This window comes from Mus pahari, chromosome 16 (genome assembly GCF_900095145.1).
Source record: "Mus pahari chromosome 16, PAHARI_EIJ_v1.1, whole genome shotgun sequence".
Taxonomy (NCBI): Eukaryota; Metazoa; Chordata; class Mammalia; order Rodentia; family Muridae; genus Mus; species Mus pahari.
Window position 1 is genome coordinate 43911044 of NC_034605.1, and position 16860 is coordinate 43927903.

A 16860-nucleotide genomic window follows, 5' to 3' on the forward strand; every position below is an offset into this window, starting at 1 on the left:
GAGAGAGAGAGAGAGAGAGAGAGAGAGAGAATCTCCCATCCCTGTGAGTTGCATAAGGTCTAAACTAGAAAGCACTGATTTTATATACTACTTCATTAGTGAGGAGAGTCTAAGATATAAAAAAATACCCAGTGATAGTAAGCAGTGGACCTGGACTTGATTCTTAGCGCCTTTGTGACAGCTCATAGGTCCAATATCTCCAGTCCGAGGGGATCCAATGGCCCTCCTCCAGCTCCTAGGGCACCAGACACACGTGCCCATGCCTTCAAAATACACATACACATAAAATAAAAATTAAAACTTAAACATACACAGAAACACACACATACAAGTCCCAGCAATGGAAACAAAGTAATTAAACTGAACAAAGGACATAGGAGTAGCAAATCGGCCACCAGAGCAGATTTGAGTGCCACAGGATTGAAGGACAGAGTTAAGCATATGGAGAGATGAAGGAAGGATGGCAGACAGGCTGCTCCTGTGGCCTTTCATCTCTCCTCATACTTGGTCATGCAGAGGATTCTGTGATCGTAGGGAGATGCTGGTCCTGTTTCAGGAACACTGGGTGGGGCCCAAGCCTCTGCATTCCTTGTGAGTTTCCAGGTGATAATGTTCCATCCAGTCCAAGAACCACACTGGAATAGCCAGCTAGACGCCAGGAGCTACACCCATTTCTCCCAGACTTCTCTGTGTCCACAAGTTTATGGGAGATGGGCAGAGACAAAGTCTAATTGTTCCCCCTTCTGTTAATCAATATATTTTATGCACAAATATGAACCACAGATAATATTTAAACAGACATGTTTGAGGCCTGTCAAAGAACGTATTGGAGTGTGGAATTTTACTAGCCAGAGATTAATGGGTGTCTGTGTCTACTCAGAAGGTAGGCGGTCATTGATTGTAAATGTGCTGATTGGATCTCTGGGATGATGGAAGGCATGTCTCAGTTTGTGCAATCAATATTAATGAGCATGAAAGAGAAAAATGTCTTCCCAGAAACGTACTTACTCAAAGGTTAAGAGCCGTGTTGTCCGGAAGGTGTCTTTAGTTATCCAGCACAGCTATTTAAACTAAATAGATTCAAAAACATCACCCTCAGATTAGCTTGACCCAGTAAAATAAACTGAATTCTCTCCTGGATGTCCACACTCGCAGGCAAGTTTTAATATCAATTCTTTTCCTTGTAATCTGAGTTACGTAAGAGTGCGTACCAAGAACAAAACGAGGAAGTTTCTTTTACTTCTTTTTGGATAGGCAAGCACTACAATAAACTTTGAAGTATTTAAACACAAAGCAATATTAGGAAGTGGTACCGCTGAAGTCTTTCTGTTGAATGCTTTCAAGTCTGAGAGACAAAAACCAATTTAAAAAAAAAAAAAAAGATTTGCTCCTGGTAGAAAGTCCCAGGAGTTAAAGATCCACAGTGTTAGGTTAGGATAGGTTGTGGCAACATTTTGTTTTTATTGGAAGAGTTGGTAAAAATCTAGGTTTAGATTGGTCCATAATTAGATGGCTACAAGTAAGAACTAGGTCTGTTTTCTTCTGAAATGCACATTATTAATGTTTGGTTTTTGTTTTTTGTTTTTTGTTTTTGTTTTTAAAGATAAGATAGGTAGTTTTAAATGTTCAGTTCCACAGAATTTCTTTCAAAGTTTGGGTCTTAGACCTTTCCCCCTTATCCTTATTGGAAAATGCCATCTTCCTCAGTAGTCAGTTTTTCATTTGAGGCAATAAGAAATTAGAAATTTAATCCCAGCACTTGGGAGGCAGAGGCAGGTGGATTTCTGAGTTCGAGGCCAGCCTGGTCTACAAAGTGAGTTCCAGGACAGCCAGAGCTATACAGANCCAGCCTGGTCTACAAAGTGAGTTCCAGGACAGCCAGAGCTATACAGAGAAACCCTGTCTCGAAAAACCAAAAAAAAAAAAAAAAAAAAAGAAATTAGAAATTAAGAAATAAGAAATTTGAGGCTATAAAAAATTGCATTCTAACCATTCTGGCCGGGGAAAGATGATCTAGAGATGCACAAGCCCCTCCCTTCAGCCCTCTGACTTTACAGGAGTGAAGTCCGGAGAATTAACATTCCCCAGGGCATCCTTGATGGGAGAAGGGAAATCCAAGGAGTCGTCACAGTGGAGGAGGAGCTTACCCGGAAGGAAGGAATTTCCCACGGGTCAGAACAGGGCACAAGGCTGCTGGATTATGCATATCTCTTGTCTATTCAAACCTAAACCTCACGTGAAGCCCCTGAAGACCAGCTTAGGGATTAGTTCTTCTCGGTGTGGTCACACTGAATAAATAGTTCGCTGCTTTTCACTGTTGCCTTTGTCCAATCGTTGGTTGGCATATTGGGGACAGGTAGACAGGCTCAACTTGTTGGAGCTACCAGAGTCCAAGCCTTGACCCTTAAACAGCCAGTAAGATTACCACAAAATCAACATAGAGATTAGATGGTCATGCTGTTCTGAGCGTGGGAGTAAGGCAGAAACCGAGGTGTTGGCTGGACCATGTTCCCATTTGCTTCTGGGTCCCCTCCATTCTGTTTTGTTTGCACCTGCATTCCTCAGGGAGGGTCCTTCCTCTTCCTTCAAACTACTGTGGCTGCCAACTCTTCTGCCCTGCCTCTTCCACCTTTACTACGAACTGATTTGCCAAGAAGCCCTGAACCCTCCTCACAGGGTAACTAAAGAGCCGTTGAAAGGCTGGCTTCTTTGTCTTCGTTTTTTGTATCTGCCTCATCAACTTTGCTTACTTCTGCACTTAAGGAGTGTCTTGTCTAAAATCTGAGGATACTGAAGTAATCTCCCTTCATCTCGTTGGAGGACCACAGGCAAAACAAAGAAGAGTAACAGGCACCAACGGTCAGCTTTTGCAGCATCCTGCCCCAGAGCCCCACCCCCCACCCAAAGTAGACGGGCATCTCTAGTGATTGTCCTGAACCTGCCCACGTGCTGAGTTCTAGGAATGGCCCAGAGCTGTTCACCCCATGACTGAAGTCACACTCGAGCAGGAACAATCATTTCTTGGGAACAGGCTTGCCCCGACAAGCAACTGGGACTTCTTAACAGTCACCTTGCACAACCGAAAGGGAGGGAGGGAATGAACAACCAAACCAGGCTTTAGCAAAGGCTAGCTCAACTTGCCTGACGCTTGCCTTCAGCCCACCCTGGTTCTCCCTCTGTTGAAATGTAGAGCTCGCGACAGTACTGCAACTATAAAGATGAAGTTGGGGTTATTGGCCCCATTTCTCTGTGCTTCCTGATATATGTGAACTCTGTTTTCTGCCTTTGACCACCTACCTTTGACCTTTGACCACCTACCTTTGACGGCTTACCTTAGATTGGCATACTGGAGTAGAAGGCTGAAGTCTAGCCTATCGGGACTCCCACTGCTTGGGCCTCTGCACCCATCCAAATAATCCAGGGTAGCGTATGAAGGCCCAGCCTCAGAGCCACTGTAGTTCTTCTGTACTATAGCGTGTCCACAGGGTTTCAGCGTGTCTAAAAGGAACATTATCCCTCCTTCCAAACTATGTTTTACTATCTTGAATTTCCTAAGAGAGGACTGTTGCATTTTGAGTGCAGATATCTGCATAGCATCTTTACCTCTAAATGGTAGTCTCTATACATGAAATTATAAATTGTGTTTGTCGTGGCAAAAAAAAAAAAAAAAAAAGCCACAATTCTCAGAAAGCTGAGTATGTCTCTTTCATATTTGTATTCCATATACACTCCTTAGAGGTCTGGATTCTAAAACCCATCACCATTTCCAGTCCTGAGTTTTGTATTGTTTGAAGGCACAACTACCCTGTATGGTTAAGTGGGCCCTTTCGCTTTCATGACTTACCAAGAGTTTGTTGAGATGAGTGGAGGCTGCTGGGATGGCTTGTCACTGTGTTGCTCAAGTGGGACAAGTGTTACTTCCCCAGAGGACATGAGGCAATGTCTGCAGACACTTTTTCTGGTGGTCACATCTGAGAGGATATTGCTATTGCTGTCCGGGAAGACAACCATTCGTTGTACGGAAACTCAACAGCCTGGAGAAGAACGGAGGGACGTGGGAACTAAGTGACGGGTCGAGCTCGTGGTTCTTAGTGCAGTGTTGTCATCGTTACAGGAGTCCCTGGCGCCATGCCACCAAACGCATCCTGGACGGGTAACCTTAGAGCTGTGAAGTGGATGGACATGGAAGCGAAGCACGGAGGCTGCCATGGTAAGGTCTCCTGCTCTGAGGCCACCCTGCCTGTGGCTGACCCAAGGACAACTGTAAACCCAGTAGGCGAGGTCCTTGTGCTCTTGTGTTCAGAGAAAAACTGGAGTACGCAGTGGGCTGATCGTTAGAGAAGCCTGAAGCTTCAGTGTGAAGCCTCTCCTGAAGATGAGTCTTAATATCTCAGACATTCTCCATCTTTTCTGCTCTCTTGTGCCCTTTCCTGACCTTCTGGGAGTGCAGGGGCTGGGACAGGTGCTGTCCCATTCTTGTGACAAAGCATGCTCCCCTCCTGCCCCTGCAGAATTCTCTTCCTTCCACACACAGGCCAGGAGTGAGCTGGAGAGCTGCAGGGGTTGTGATATCAAGGAGAAGGGAATTTTCCCTGAATAGACAAGAACTGGAAACCCCAAGTCACTGGCTGCCTTTTGTGACAGAGTAGGGGGATGGAATGAGAGAGGGTCTCATGTAGCTCAGGGTCACCTAGAACTTGTTGTGTAGCCAAGGATGTCCTTGAAATCTGGGTTCTGACACTTCTGTCTCCTAAGTGCTGGGACTGCAGACCCATGCTCTGCTAGCCAGTGTCATTTTTGCAGATGGCCCAGGATTGAACTCATGACCTTTATAAGGGCAGCAGATACTGTTAACCGCTGAGCCATCTCCCTTGCCAGTCACTGTCATTTTTATAGATGCTTCTAAAGAAGGAATTCCATCAGGTCTGGACACCAATCACTCTGAGCACAACCTAGCAACATACTTGACAGGTAAACCAACATGCTTAACAAACCTGCTGTAACAAAGCAGCACAGGCTGGACAGCTTATCAAACAGAAAGTTCCTTGTTTTTTCTTAAGACTGGAAATGCAAGATCAAGCATCACATAGTTGGCTCCTCTTTTGGCCTCTCTCCTCTGGCTTTTAAGTGGTATCTTCTCCCTGTGCCCTGTGTGTCTTCTTCTTCTACAATATCCTAATTTCCTCTTTCACAAGATCCTAGTCAGAGTTAGGCAGTAGTGGCACACACCTTTGATCCCAGTGCTGTTGAGGCAGAGAGAGGTGGGTGATCTCTCTGTGAGTTCAAGGCCATCCTGGTTTACATAGTCAGTTCCAGGACAGCCAGAGATAACATAGTAAGACCTTGTCAAAACAAAACAAATCCCCAGACCCAGTCAGGTTCCCAGTGTCTGCATACATCATCTTCACAGCATCCTCAGGCCAGTAGCCATAGCCTGCCTCCCCCTAGCATCCATACGCTCCCTCTAATCTGCCTCATCCACACCAGTTACCCAGGTAAGGTACAGCTCACTACATTGAGCTGTACCCTTCCCCCCACCAGAGAAGCTACTGTCTCACCAGTAGAGACCCACCCACAGCCTCTCCTCTCTGCCTTTCCCTGTGCCCAGGGTCCCCTCAGTCGAGATGTCAACTGGTCAGCCTTGCTTCTCTGTAGGGACCTTTATTGATCACACGGTAGGAACTGTACAGGACCTGGGCAGACCAAACCCACAGACTAAGATTTCATCTCTCTTCTTTAAATACCTGCTTTGCCAATGAACCACTTGAAAGCATCACACAGTTCCGGGTATATAAAAATGGCCCTCCACACTAGTATACAGAAAAAAGAAAGAGGCAGAATCTAGACGGGTGGGACATTGCATGTCCTCATAGCCGTGACTCAGTAACACATCATAGAAGAGACTCTGTCCTCTCTTCCACGACTCTCAGACTCTTGAAATGAAGCACCCCAAGGAATTAGGATTTCCCCAGGAGGGGGGAAAATGCTAAAGCCTAGTGCCAGCCAGGGGCAGACCTTGTCTCTCCTAGAGGTTTCACCAAGCCCCGACAGCTTGCCTGACCAACCACCTTGCTGGAGAGACTGGAGCCCTGACAAAGATGGGTCAGTCCAGGGTACGACCACACCTTAGCTGGGACTCTTTCATTCCTCTGGTCACTTCCGTGGTCTTGGAGTGAGTCACTGGATCTATTTGTTCCCTCTTCTCAGTGTGGCCACATTTAATAGATTTCCCTTTTCTGCTTCTCCTCTTTCTTATGTGTTTGGCTTACTAAATAAAGATGGGTTATTGAACCTGGCTTACTGAGGTAGGGCCTTGGCTCTGACTTTTAATGACCCTTAGTAACCCTGCCACAGAGCTCTGGGAACCGTTCCAACTTTCCGTCATTCGTGTTCCAACTCTTCATCCTCAACAGAATCCCTGTTCAAACAGACGTCTTCCCCCTCTCCAGGGTTTCCTGAGACATCGCCTACAGTTTGTCCACACCCAATCACCCAAGGTTCACAGATGAACCTCTCTCCTACCCGCCTCTCAGCCTTCTCTGTCCCTTCAATCAATAATTACTAATGCAGCGCTGAAATATTTACCAGCCATTGTACCGGAGGCAGAGGATGCAGAGTGGGCAAAGTGGTCTAAAATCCCTGCTTTTCTGGAGCATGTGATCCAGCCAAAGAGCAGCAAGGCATTGCCTAGAAAGAGGGACAAGAAATAGTAGTCTCTCCCTCCTTTCATATATCTACAAAACACTGTAAACAGATAAATGTCACACATATCATGAAATACTTATGAGTCATGTCTACATTTTAATGTGTATTTATGAAACATAAAAATGAATGCATACATGAAACTATAACTTTGTAAAGATTATCTATAATTAAATTGTATAATATTTATATGTATGTTACCTATATGATGCATACATCTATGCATGCGCTTCTGTGTGTTTACACATGTACATGTACACACACGCACACTCATCAATTGGTAATAAATACTAAAACAAAAATGAGTGAGGGAAAGGCAGTTGGGTAGGCTGTATTAGTCAGGGTTCTCTAGAGTCATAGAGCTTAAGGAAGGTCTCTATATGGAGGGAATTTATTGTGATGACTTACAGTCAACTTACAGTTGAACAATGGGCAGCTGTGAATGGGAAGTCCAAGAATCTGGTAGCTGCTCAGTCCCACAAGGCTAGTTGTTTCAGCTGGTCTTCTGTAGAACGAGGTTCCAACCAATGTGCTGGCAAGTAAGTGCAAAGAAGAGCGAATCTTCCTTCTTCCAATGTCTTTACGTAGGCCTCCAGCAGAAGGTGTGGCCCAGATTAAAGGTGTGTGCTACCATACCTGGATCTGGGACTTGCTTTGTCCCAGGCGGACCTTAAACTCAGAGATCTCCTTGCCTTAGTCTCCTGGGATTAAAGGCATGTATTACATTGCCTGGGCCTAAACTTTTCATAGCCACTGTGCCTCAAGATCTCCATGCCAAGATCCAGGTCAGAAACTTGTGTCTTCTAGCCTCAAGATCTGGATCACAGGTGAGCCTTCCAGTTCTGGATTGTAATCCATTCCAGATACAGTCAAGTTGACAACTAGGAATAGCCATTACATAGGTCTTTCTGAGAAGATGGCCTCGCCATGGCTACCGGGCCTGGGCTGTGTGTCTCTGGGAGAGAAGAGGGTTACAGGGGAAGTGCCAGCCTCTGGGGACTATCAGAGAGAGCCTGCTTGGGACTGGCAGGGGAGACGGTGTGTCTGAAGTGGTTGATCCAGGGTTAAAGTATGGAGAGGAATCGTCCAGAAGAGCAGAGTGACCAGGGTGAGGGGGTCTTAAATGCCAGTGTAGACGTTCTCAACAGAGTAGAACCTCTCCTTCCTTGTATTAAGAGAAATCTCCCTGACTCCCACATCACAAGAGGAGCCTCCCTTAAGAGCTGTCTAGACAGAAGCAGCGTGGGCCCAGATGGTGGCTTCTGAATATGGAGGGAAATGATTTGGAGAGGAGCAGGGAACATGCTAGCCCAGCACTCGGGGAGACTGAGGCAATAGGATTGCTAATTCAAGACCAACCTGAGCTACCTGCAGAGTCTAGTGCTGGCATGCTTCCTTAGTGAGACTTAGTATGTAACACGCCCAGGGGTGAAGGTGACGTGCATAGACTCCCGTAGAGCTCGGAGAAGAGACAAACCAACCCGAAAGGGCGTCTTTCATCCCTGCACTTCTAGAACATAACCTGGACCACTCACTTGCGCATGCGTGAACTTCTTTGGGTTGCTCTTTTCTTCGGCTCTTCCTTGCTCTTCTTACTCAAGTGCCTTTGAGCCATTTGTCCTAAACAGACAAAATTTTGTCCCAAACAGCCTTTGCTCCTGGTGGACTAGGGCAGCCCAGTTTTGTTTCATCGGTGTCTCATGACACCTGATTCGGTTTCCGCTGTCTCTAGTTCACCAACCCCACAACTTCTAAAGGCAGGTATGTCTAACTGTGTCACTGCTCTTTTCCCCCACAGGTCACTATGTCCATGGCATTTGCATCTATGGAAACGGAGACTTGCAGTGGCTAATTAATTCACAGAGCCTGTTTGCTAACAAATTTGAACTCAACACATACCCTCTTACCGTGGAATGCCTGGAACTGAGGCTTCGAGAAAGAACACTCAACCAGAGTGAGATTGCCATACAGCCCAGCTGGTATTTCTGACCCGCAGCAGCTCGGGCCTGAATGGAAATTGAAGACGTAAAGAAGAGCTTTCTTTTCCAAGAGACTCTTGTCTTAGCTATGCTGAAGACTTTAAAAAAAAAAAAAATGGTTTCAGGGAACCGTGAGGACCTGGCAACACAGCTCTGCCTGCAATGTTCACTGAGCACTGTGATACATATGACAGGATGGCTGCACGAAACTGTCCTGGCATTTTTGCCAGTCTGGCCATTTCTTTGGAATGCTTAGATATCTCTAGCAAGCCTGGTTCTTGTCAGGTAGTCCAGGATGGCCTTGAACTCTAATCCTCCCACCTTGGCCCCCTAAGGGCTGCGATTCCAAGTGTGGACAACCACACCTGGCCCTGGTGTCTGGCGGTCACTTGCCGGTCATCTGTGTCTCCGTCTGCTAGGTGGTCGGTGATAAATTCAGATGCATCAGATCTCTGTGCCAGATACGCAGTATACCCTGTTCAAAAGGAGGATGGCGGATAATACTGTCTGAGAAAATCAGAACTTATTTGAGAAGGAAGCTGTCATTCCATACTCCTAGCAACTACATTCTCAGGCACACATAGGCACACTCAGAGACAGCTTTCCAGCAATGCAAACCATTTTCATTTAATACAAGCTGATCCTGAAGAGCCGAGGGACTATGTAAGTTCAGTGTCCAAGCATTTGACTGACATTGGTGCAGAGTTAGGTTCCATCTCCAGCATCACTCACAGGCCTTGTGAATACCGACGTTTTCAGTTTATTCGTGCCTGCAGTTCTGCGGACAGAACAAAGCCATTAACAAGCGACCGACAGCACGTGCCGTAAGACAGGAGGTGGCTGCAGGAGGAGGATGCCTCAGGGATGCCGGACATTTCCGTGTTCTATTCCAAAAATGTTCTCTTTTCCCAGAGAACACTGGAACATCCTCACAGGAATGAAGGAATTCTTTCTTTCCCACAGGAAAGGTGCTACTGCGTGGGTCTGGAACCTGTGAATGAATCGCTTCTGGGGTTTCATTTCTATATGAGAGATGGGTACCCGGTTCTGTTGTGTGCAGCTTTAACCATACCAGAACAGCTTCTAGCTTGCAATGATTTGTGCTGACAGGAGTACCTGGATCTCTACAAGCTTTTTATGACAGGTGGACATCTGTGTCATTTTTCCTTGTTCCCTCATCCATCATCCATCCATCCATCCATCCATCCATCCATCCATCCATCCATCCATCCATCCGTCAGCCTACATTCAGCCAACGCCTCTTGAATGTCTGTGATTCCCCCAGGCACATGCTGACAGACACGAGGGAAACAAGACAGATACTTTCTCTACTGTAAAACTCTGGGGAGTGGTATCGGCTTTTGAAACCCTGCTCCAGAGTCTTACAAAATGGCTACACTTCGCACGTACCCTGGCCTGGCTATATATTACATTGGGCCATAGAGATCAGCAATGTATTACTTCATAGATTAATTCAGAGACAGGAAGGAGGAAACGAAAGCGAGAGCCTCTTGTGTCTTCGCCAACTCCTTCTTGTCTTCTTTTATTGAAGAGTCCACACACAAATCCACCCCTCTGGTGGGCTACATGAGCACCTGCGTCTTGCAGGTGATGTAACAAGCCTTAGGATGGTTCGTGATCATTAGGGAGCAAATTCTAAGAACTCAGGTTATCTTTCTGAGTCTCTCATTTCTTTAGGGATGTGGAGAGAAGATGAAGTAAAGCCATGCGTAGTATCACCAGAGAAGGTGGAGTTTAAGAATGGTCTCAGTGTTATTAATGAGAAAAAGTTCTCTCAATCAGAAAAAAACCAAAACAAAACAAAACGTAAGGTTGGGACTCAGTAGGTGAAGGTGTTTGCAGCCAAGCCTGATGACCTGAGGTCAATTCCTGGGTCCCACATGACAGAGGGAGAGAGCCCACTACGGAAAGGAACTCTCAAACCTCCACACACATGTCCTTGCACCTGGGCACTCCATTCCCCCCATATACATATACACATACATGAATAACTGTAGTTTTTAAAATGTGATTTTTTTTTGTTAGTGCTTTTGCATTTAGAAATATTTATTTATTCTAGCAGGGAAAAAAAAAACCACACGCTTTACATGACGTCACTTACCACGATTTCATTCTTGTGCTGTAATTGTACTGAATGTTACTCATCTTTAAAGGGAAATCACTTCATGTAAAACTTTCTTGTCTCTTCTACTGAAAAATAAAATGGGGTTGTATCGGGTAATAAAGGGCTGAGCGGTCGGAAGCACTTGGTCAAGGCGAAGTCTAAAACCGCTCTCTCTCTTTTTTATTTGATTTGGGTGGGAGCACCTGAAGACTAATGTTTTACACTGGATCGAGATCTCGTGGAAAACGAGACATTCTTTTTCTGGAGAAGTTTACATGCCCATTGTTGGTCACCTCTTTACTGTAATACTATTGGAAAGAGTGTAGCATTTGCATAGCAGGGATTGTGCCCGTATCTACTGTGTCCATTTTGGCTTTTCGGATGTTTTCTGTTTTTGTTTCCTTGGAAATAAATTAATATATTGTTTTCCACCTTCAGGAATAGTGGCTATTTACTTGATACCTGGTTAATATGCACTGGATCCCCCAGCTTTTGAAAAGGACAAAAGAAACACATATATACATGTACAGCTGTCTAAAATCATCTCTCCACTAAAAAAACATAATTGACCTTTCCACTTGTGGGCTAAGGGGAGAGCGATGGAGTATAAGGAGATGAAATAGAAAATTGGAAATTGGTTTTATTTATACATTTGTGTGTGTGTGTGTGTGTTTGTGTGCGTGCACACACATGAGTGTGGTATGTATGTATGTGCATTGTGTGTATTATGTAAACTGCCTTCCGTGGAGCTTTGAGCTTGCCATCCGGGCTGGACTGGCTGGCTGATGAACCCTCAGCAACCACCCGTCTCTCCTTCCCCTTAGCACTGGAGTTCCAGGCATGCGCACCTCCCTTCTCCAGCTTTCACATGGATGCTGGGAATCTAAACTCAGGGAGGGACTCGCGTTTGCAGAACAAGTCTTTTACCGGACATATGTTGTCTTAGCATTTCCTACTGCGTTAGTCCGGTTTTCTGTCAGTTACTATGACCAAATGCTTAGGAGAAGCAGCTGGATGGCAGACGGGTTTGTTTAGAGTCACAATATTTGGAGGTGTCAGTCTAGCATGGTGGAAAAAGCATGGCAGAGCACCTGGGAGTCAAGAAAAGGGTTCAGGAGGGAGCCAGAGCAAGATACAGATCTTAACCACACACTCCCAGCCATCTACTTCATCCAAGGAGTCCCCCCACTCCTATGCACACAGCTGTGCATCTGGCTACCTGCAAAGATGACAACTGCTTCCCGGCTGCGAGGTGCTGAGCTGGTTGTTAGAGACTGAACAGATAAAATCCTGCTTTGTAGAACCTATCCCAAATAAGTTCACGATCTCTCAGGAACAGTTTGCATCGTGGGTTGCCCAGCAACAGGATGTGAATGATACCAGGTCATCTACCTTTGACACTTGTCACGTGTCAAATGTGATCGCTCCTAGTCACCGTGAAATTTTTTCAAAATGGTGGGTCCTTTCTATTCTAGATGGAAAGAGAAAGAAAAACTAGAATATGACAGTGAAGAGGATTTGACAGTGCCACAAGGACAGTGTGGTGGCCTGAGAGTCACAACTGTGGGGTGAGGGCTGCACTAGATGACCCTCTCAGGTAGGCCTGCCTGATGGGACACTTTGCACTGCACATGGGCCAACTTCAGGTGAACACAGAGACTAGCTGGGCATTGGGTTTGCTTTCATCATTTTAGTTTCTAGTCTTGGTAAAATCCCAGCCAGCCACAGACTTCTTGTAGCATAGCTGCCCTAGAACTTGGGCAGGGAAGACCCAAGATGAGACTGGAATGCACTGTTATAATGTGTGGTAGCTGTGTACCCTCAACTGTCCTGGAACTGCTCTGTAGAACAGCCTGGTCTTGAACTCACAGAGATCCACCTACCTCTGTCTCTCGAGTGCTGGGATTAAAGGTGTGCACCACTGCCACCAGGCTGTTTGTTTAGTTAGTTAGTTCGTTAGTTAGTTAGTTAGTTAGTTAGTTAGTTAGTTCGTTAGTTAGTTAGTTAGTTCGTTCGTTAGTTAGTTAGTTAGTTAGTTAGTTAGTTAGTTAGTTAGTTAGTTGTTGGAGGCAGGGTCTCATTGTGTTACCCTGCCTGGTCTTGAACTCACAGAGATGCATCTACTGTCTCCTCCCAAGTGCTGGAATTAAGGGTAAGTGCCAGTACACCCAGTTAATAAAGTATTACTAATGGGAAAATGACTAATTATAGTGGTCATGGACACGGGGAGCGTCTACCCTCTCTAAGGTCCAGGCACAGTGGTTAGGGAAGAACAAGCTTGAAAAGGGTTCTGAGCTGGTCTGGGGCTCAGAACTCACTAAGAGGGCATAGCCAAGGCCCCCTTGATGGTTAAGAAGCATGCTAAGGTACCATACGATGGATGAGGCTACAAATGTGAACCCACCCACTGGCGTGCCAACAAGATTCAGTCGCCTTCTGGGACACCTGCAGAGTTTGCTGAGATGGCCTGTGCCAGGCTCCCTGTGTAAAATCATGAGAAGCCCTTCATCAGGGCAGCGTGATCCCCTCTGACCACGACAACCATCATTCAGCCAACATTCTCTCTGAAGCCACTTTCTGGGAATGGCCACACGATTTGCCAAAGGGGAGCAGTACCCCTTCAGCCTCACTTCAGTGCCTACCCAGTGACACTTACCAGAAGTGACCTGCAGGACACTTACTGAAACTCCCTGGGAATCCACCTTCTTCCCACCTCCTGACCACTGAGAAGGTGGTCAGCTCAGCGCTAAGCTACCAGACTCAGAAAGCCAATGCCTACAGTGACCAAGAAGGAGGCCACTTCCTCTTGCAGGAACCCCTTTCAGACATTGCTGATGAAACACCGTGCGAGCTGGCAAAGGAGAAGTAGGTCAAGAGCCCAGTGTCGTCTTCACATTAGAGCTAAAAGGGAAGAAACTGCCCACCCATCCCTCTGCTCCCCACCCCCACCCCCTTGACCCCTGTGCTCTTGTACTTCCAGTTCTGTCTGTGCATTCCTGTCAGTGTCCCCAGAACACCACAGTGCTGTCTCCACCTACCATGTCCTCTTAAGTGAAAACACTTCCCCCAAACTGGAAGATGGGTTGCCCTACAGTCAGCAGATGACCCCTCATTGTGCCACAATCCCCTCCATGCTGAAACATCCTTGGAAGGAGGACAGATGATCCCAGGACTCTGGAGGCTATAGACAATGTGCATGCTCTGGTGGAGTAAGTTACAAGACCCAGATCCCTTTCCGTGTCCATATGGGCAAAAGACACTCTGCAATGATGCTGCCTGCAAGTTGAGTGGGCAGCTCCGGGACTGCAGCCTCTTTGAGACTTTGCAGTTTTTACGTTGTTTGTAACTACCTTTAGGTGCCTACCCCACATGCTCCTATAAATAACCTGAATGTACTCATTGGCTCACCAGGCCAGAAGCATAGAATGGTTTCTTTTGTGTGTTGTCAATACCGTGTTTGGGGTGAGTACGTGTTAGTTCACGTCTCCCCAGGACTCAAGCAATGGTCCAACCACACAACGCCAACTCAATGTTGGAATGTTCTGTTACCTTGCCGAACAAATCTAAAGTTAGTCTCCTATAACTGATATAGAAAGACACAGAGAGGAGAGAGATTAGGAATGGTTACCAAGTGGACAGAAATACACACAAGTAGAAAGCATACAAAACTACTAAATTCTCGTTGTTATAATCCGTCAGAAGGCTGTAGGCTATCTCTGTGAAGTTCTTCCACCAATCATTCATGTTCCCCTTGCCTTTAAGCTGGTTTCAGCCAGCTACATTCTTTTTCCAAGGTGGAGTTACTGAAAGCTTTTCTGAGATGTATAGTGTATGACTCTATAGTTTTGTCTCCTTTGGGCTTCTGTAGTTTTCACTTTTTTCTTTTCTTGTTTTGTTTTTGTTTGTTTGTTTTTTTGTTTTGGTTTTTTGGGTTTTTTTGTTTGTTTGTTTTTTTGAGACAGGGTTTCTCTGTGTAGCCCTGGCTGTCCTGGAACTCACTCTGTAGACCAGGGTGGCCTCGAACTCAGAAATCCTCCTGCCTCTGCCTCCCAAGTGCTGGGATTAAAGGTGTGCGCCACCACGCCCGGCCACTACTGTAGTTTTCAATTAACCTTTGTGATTGGGCCTGGAAGTCCTAAAAGGAACCCTATGTGAGTTCTGGTGTTTGATTTGTTCCTCTCTTCCAGTGGGTGTGCAGTTTCCTTCTTGAAGAATTGGATCAGTCACTTTCACCAGCAGTTTTGGCTAAGTGGCATTAGCAACTCAGAATAACCAAGCAGTGACCTTGTCTTTGGAAGCCAGGGATCTATTGTTGTGTGTCTGACGGCCACATTGAAGAACCAGCCTGCTTCCATCTTAGATTTAAAAGCCATCTTATAGTAAAGACAAACTAGGTGCATTCCTGTTTATGATTAAATCTGTTTCTCAAGGACTGGACTCTGCCCCACCTGTAACCTTAACTACCAATGGTTCTGGACTGCCTGTTCCAGGAATGGCAATTCTGTCTTTGTTTCAAGAAGGTTTATAACCACCTCGTAATCCTACCTTTCTTTCGAAAGGTTATATGACCACTGGTGACTTCCTTGTCTTGACTACGGCTACCTTGTTGTGCCCACCCTGCAGCCTTGTTTTTGTTTTAAGAGGTTGTTAGGACCTAACTTGTTTGTCCTTTAACCCCACCCATTCTGTCCACCAAATCCCCCATTTGGAAAGCCCCTACCCCTGAGCTATAAAAGCCTGTCTTCCTCAGATCCAATGCTGATCTCTTAAACCCCATCCTAGGGGGAGGCTACCCTTGTACACAAATTAAAAAATAAAAATCTTGCCTTAATTAATTGCTTGCTTTAACTAATTTGGCCATGATCCCTAGGGTCAGTCTTTTTCCTCCCATCTTTGTGATTAACACATACCTCCCCTGCTGAACTCCAAGGTCTACTGATCAGCTAAATGCCGGGGTGAAAGCCCTGAGGGTGAATTATTCAATACGATCATGGAGCCATTCCCATTTCCGATTTCCTGATCCATGTGTATGGCTTCAGAGAACACAGTAGGACAGTGTGTCTTCCACGTTCCAAAAGATCAGTGAAGAGAACTCCTCCAACAGGCAATACTTTAGGCAAAATGTTGAGCAGCTGTGATGGTTAATCTCAATTGTCAGCTTGATGAGATCTGCCCTTCCCTGGGAGATGGGCCTCTGGACATGTCCTGAGGGATTATCCTGATTGAATTAGGAAGACCTCCACCATCTGTGCAGTATTGTGGACTACACAGAAAAGGGGAAGTGAACTGGGCACCCATACTCACGTGACACTCTCTTCTCTCTCCCTGCAGATGCAGTATGACCATCTGCCTCAGCCTCTGCCACGTCTTTCCTGTCCTGGTTAACTATACCCTTGCTTCATGACACGATCCCTGCAGAGACATGAAGTTATGCCTATAGATCCCTGATAGGGAACTGACCAAGGGCCAAAGTAGTAATACCGCCAATGAGTTTATTGTGTGTGTGACGGGTTACTTATAGGGGCAGGGATGCATTACTTATAGCAGCAGCAAAAGCAGCTGCAATCCTGAAAGCCCATCCAAGGGTGAGTGACAACCCACAAAAAAAAAAAAAAAAAAAAAAAAAAAAAAAACGGACTTCTAGTGTGCTCTCTGCATCTTGCAGGCAGCTTGACAAGTGGGAAAGTCTCCTCGGGTGTCTTTACATGTGATTACCATGGGGAGATAGGGGCCTTGCGAACTTGCTTACAATGACTTCTTGAGTGGTGTGTTTTATAAAAAGATGAGGAGAGAAGGAATATGTTTTGGTGGAGGTGTAGTCAGGTGTGGGGGAAGAGGGTGCCTCTGCGGGCCCATGCTGAGGCATCCTCCCCCAATGAGGGACCAGCCACACAACGGTATTGTATAGAACAGAGTTTATGCCAGGCATGGTGGCGCACGCCTTTAATCCCAGCACTCGGGAGGCAGAGGCAGGCGGATTTCTAAGTTCGAGGCCAGCCTGGTCTACAAAGTGAGTTCCAGGACAGCCAGGGCTGTACAGAGAAACCCTGCCTC

General features: G+C 46.1%; 1 protein-coding gene across 3 annotated transcripts in view; it reads left to right on the plus strand.

Annotated features, from left to right (window-relative positions):
• Gcnt2 (glucosaminyl (N-acetyl) transferase 2 (I blood group)) overlaps positions 1 to 11243 on the plus strand; it is a 108609-nt gene extending 97366 nt beyond the window's left edge. For 2 of the 3 annotated variants that reach the window (XM_021215492.1, XM_029547531.1), the window contains exons 2-3: positions 4115 to 4210; positions 8501 to 11242. In XM_021215492.1, the coding sequence (XP_021071151.1) occupies positions 4115 to 4210; positions 8501 to 8691 (287 nt within the window). In that variant the 3' untranslated portion in view covers positions 8692 to 11242. Of the gene's footprint in view, positions 1 to 4114; positions 4211 to 8500 lie in introns of all 3 variants that reach the window. The other variant, XM_021215491.1, reaches the window with a different exon arrangement.
• Positions 11244 to 16860: the final 5617 nt, after the last annotated feature.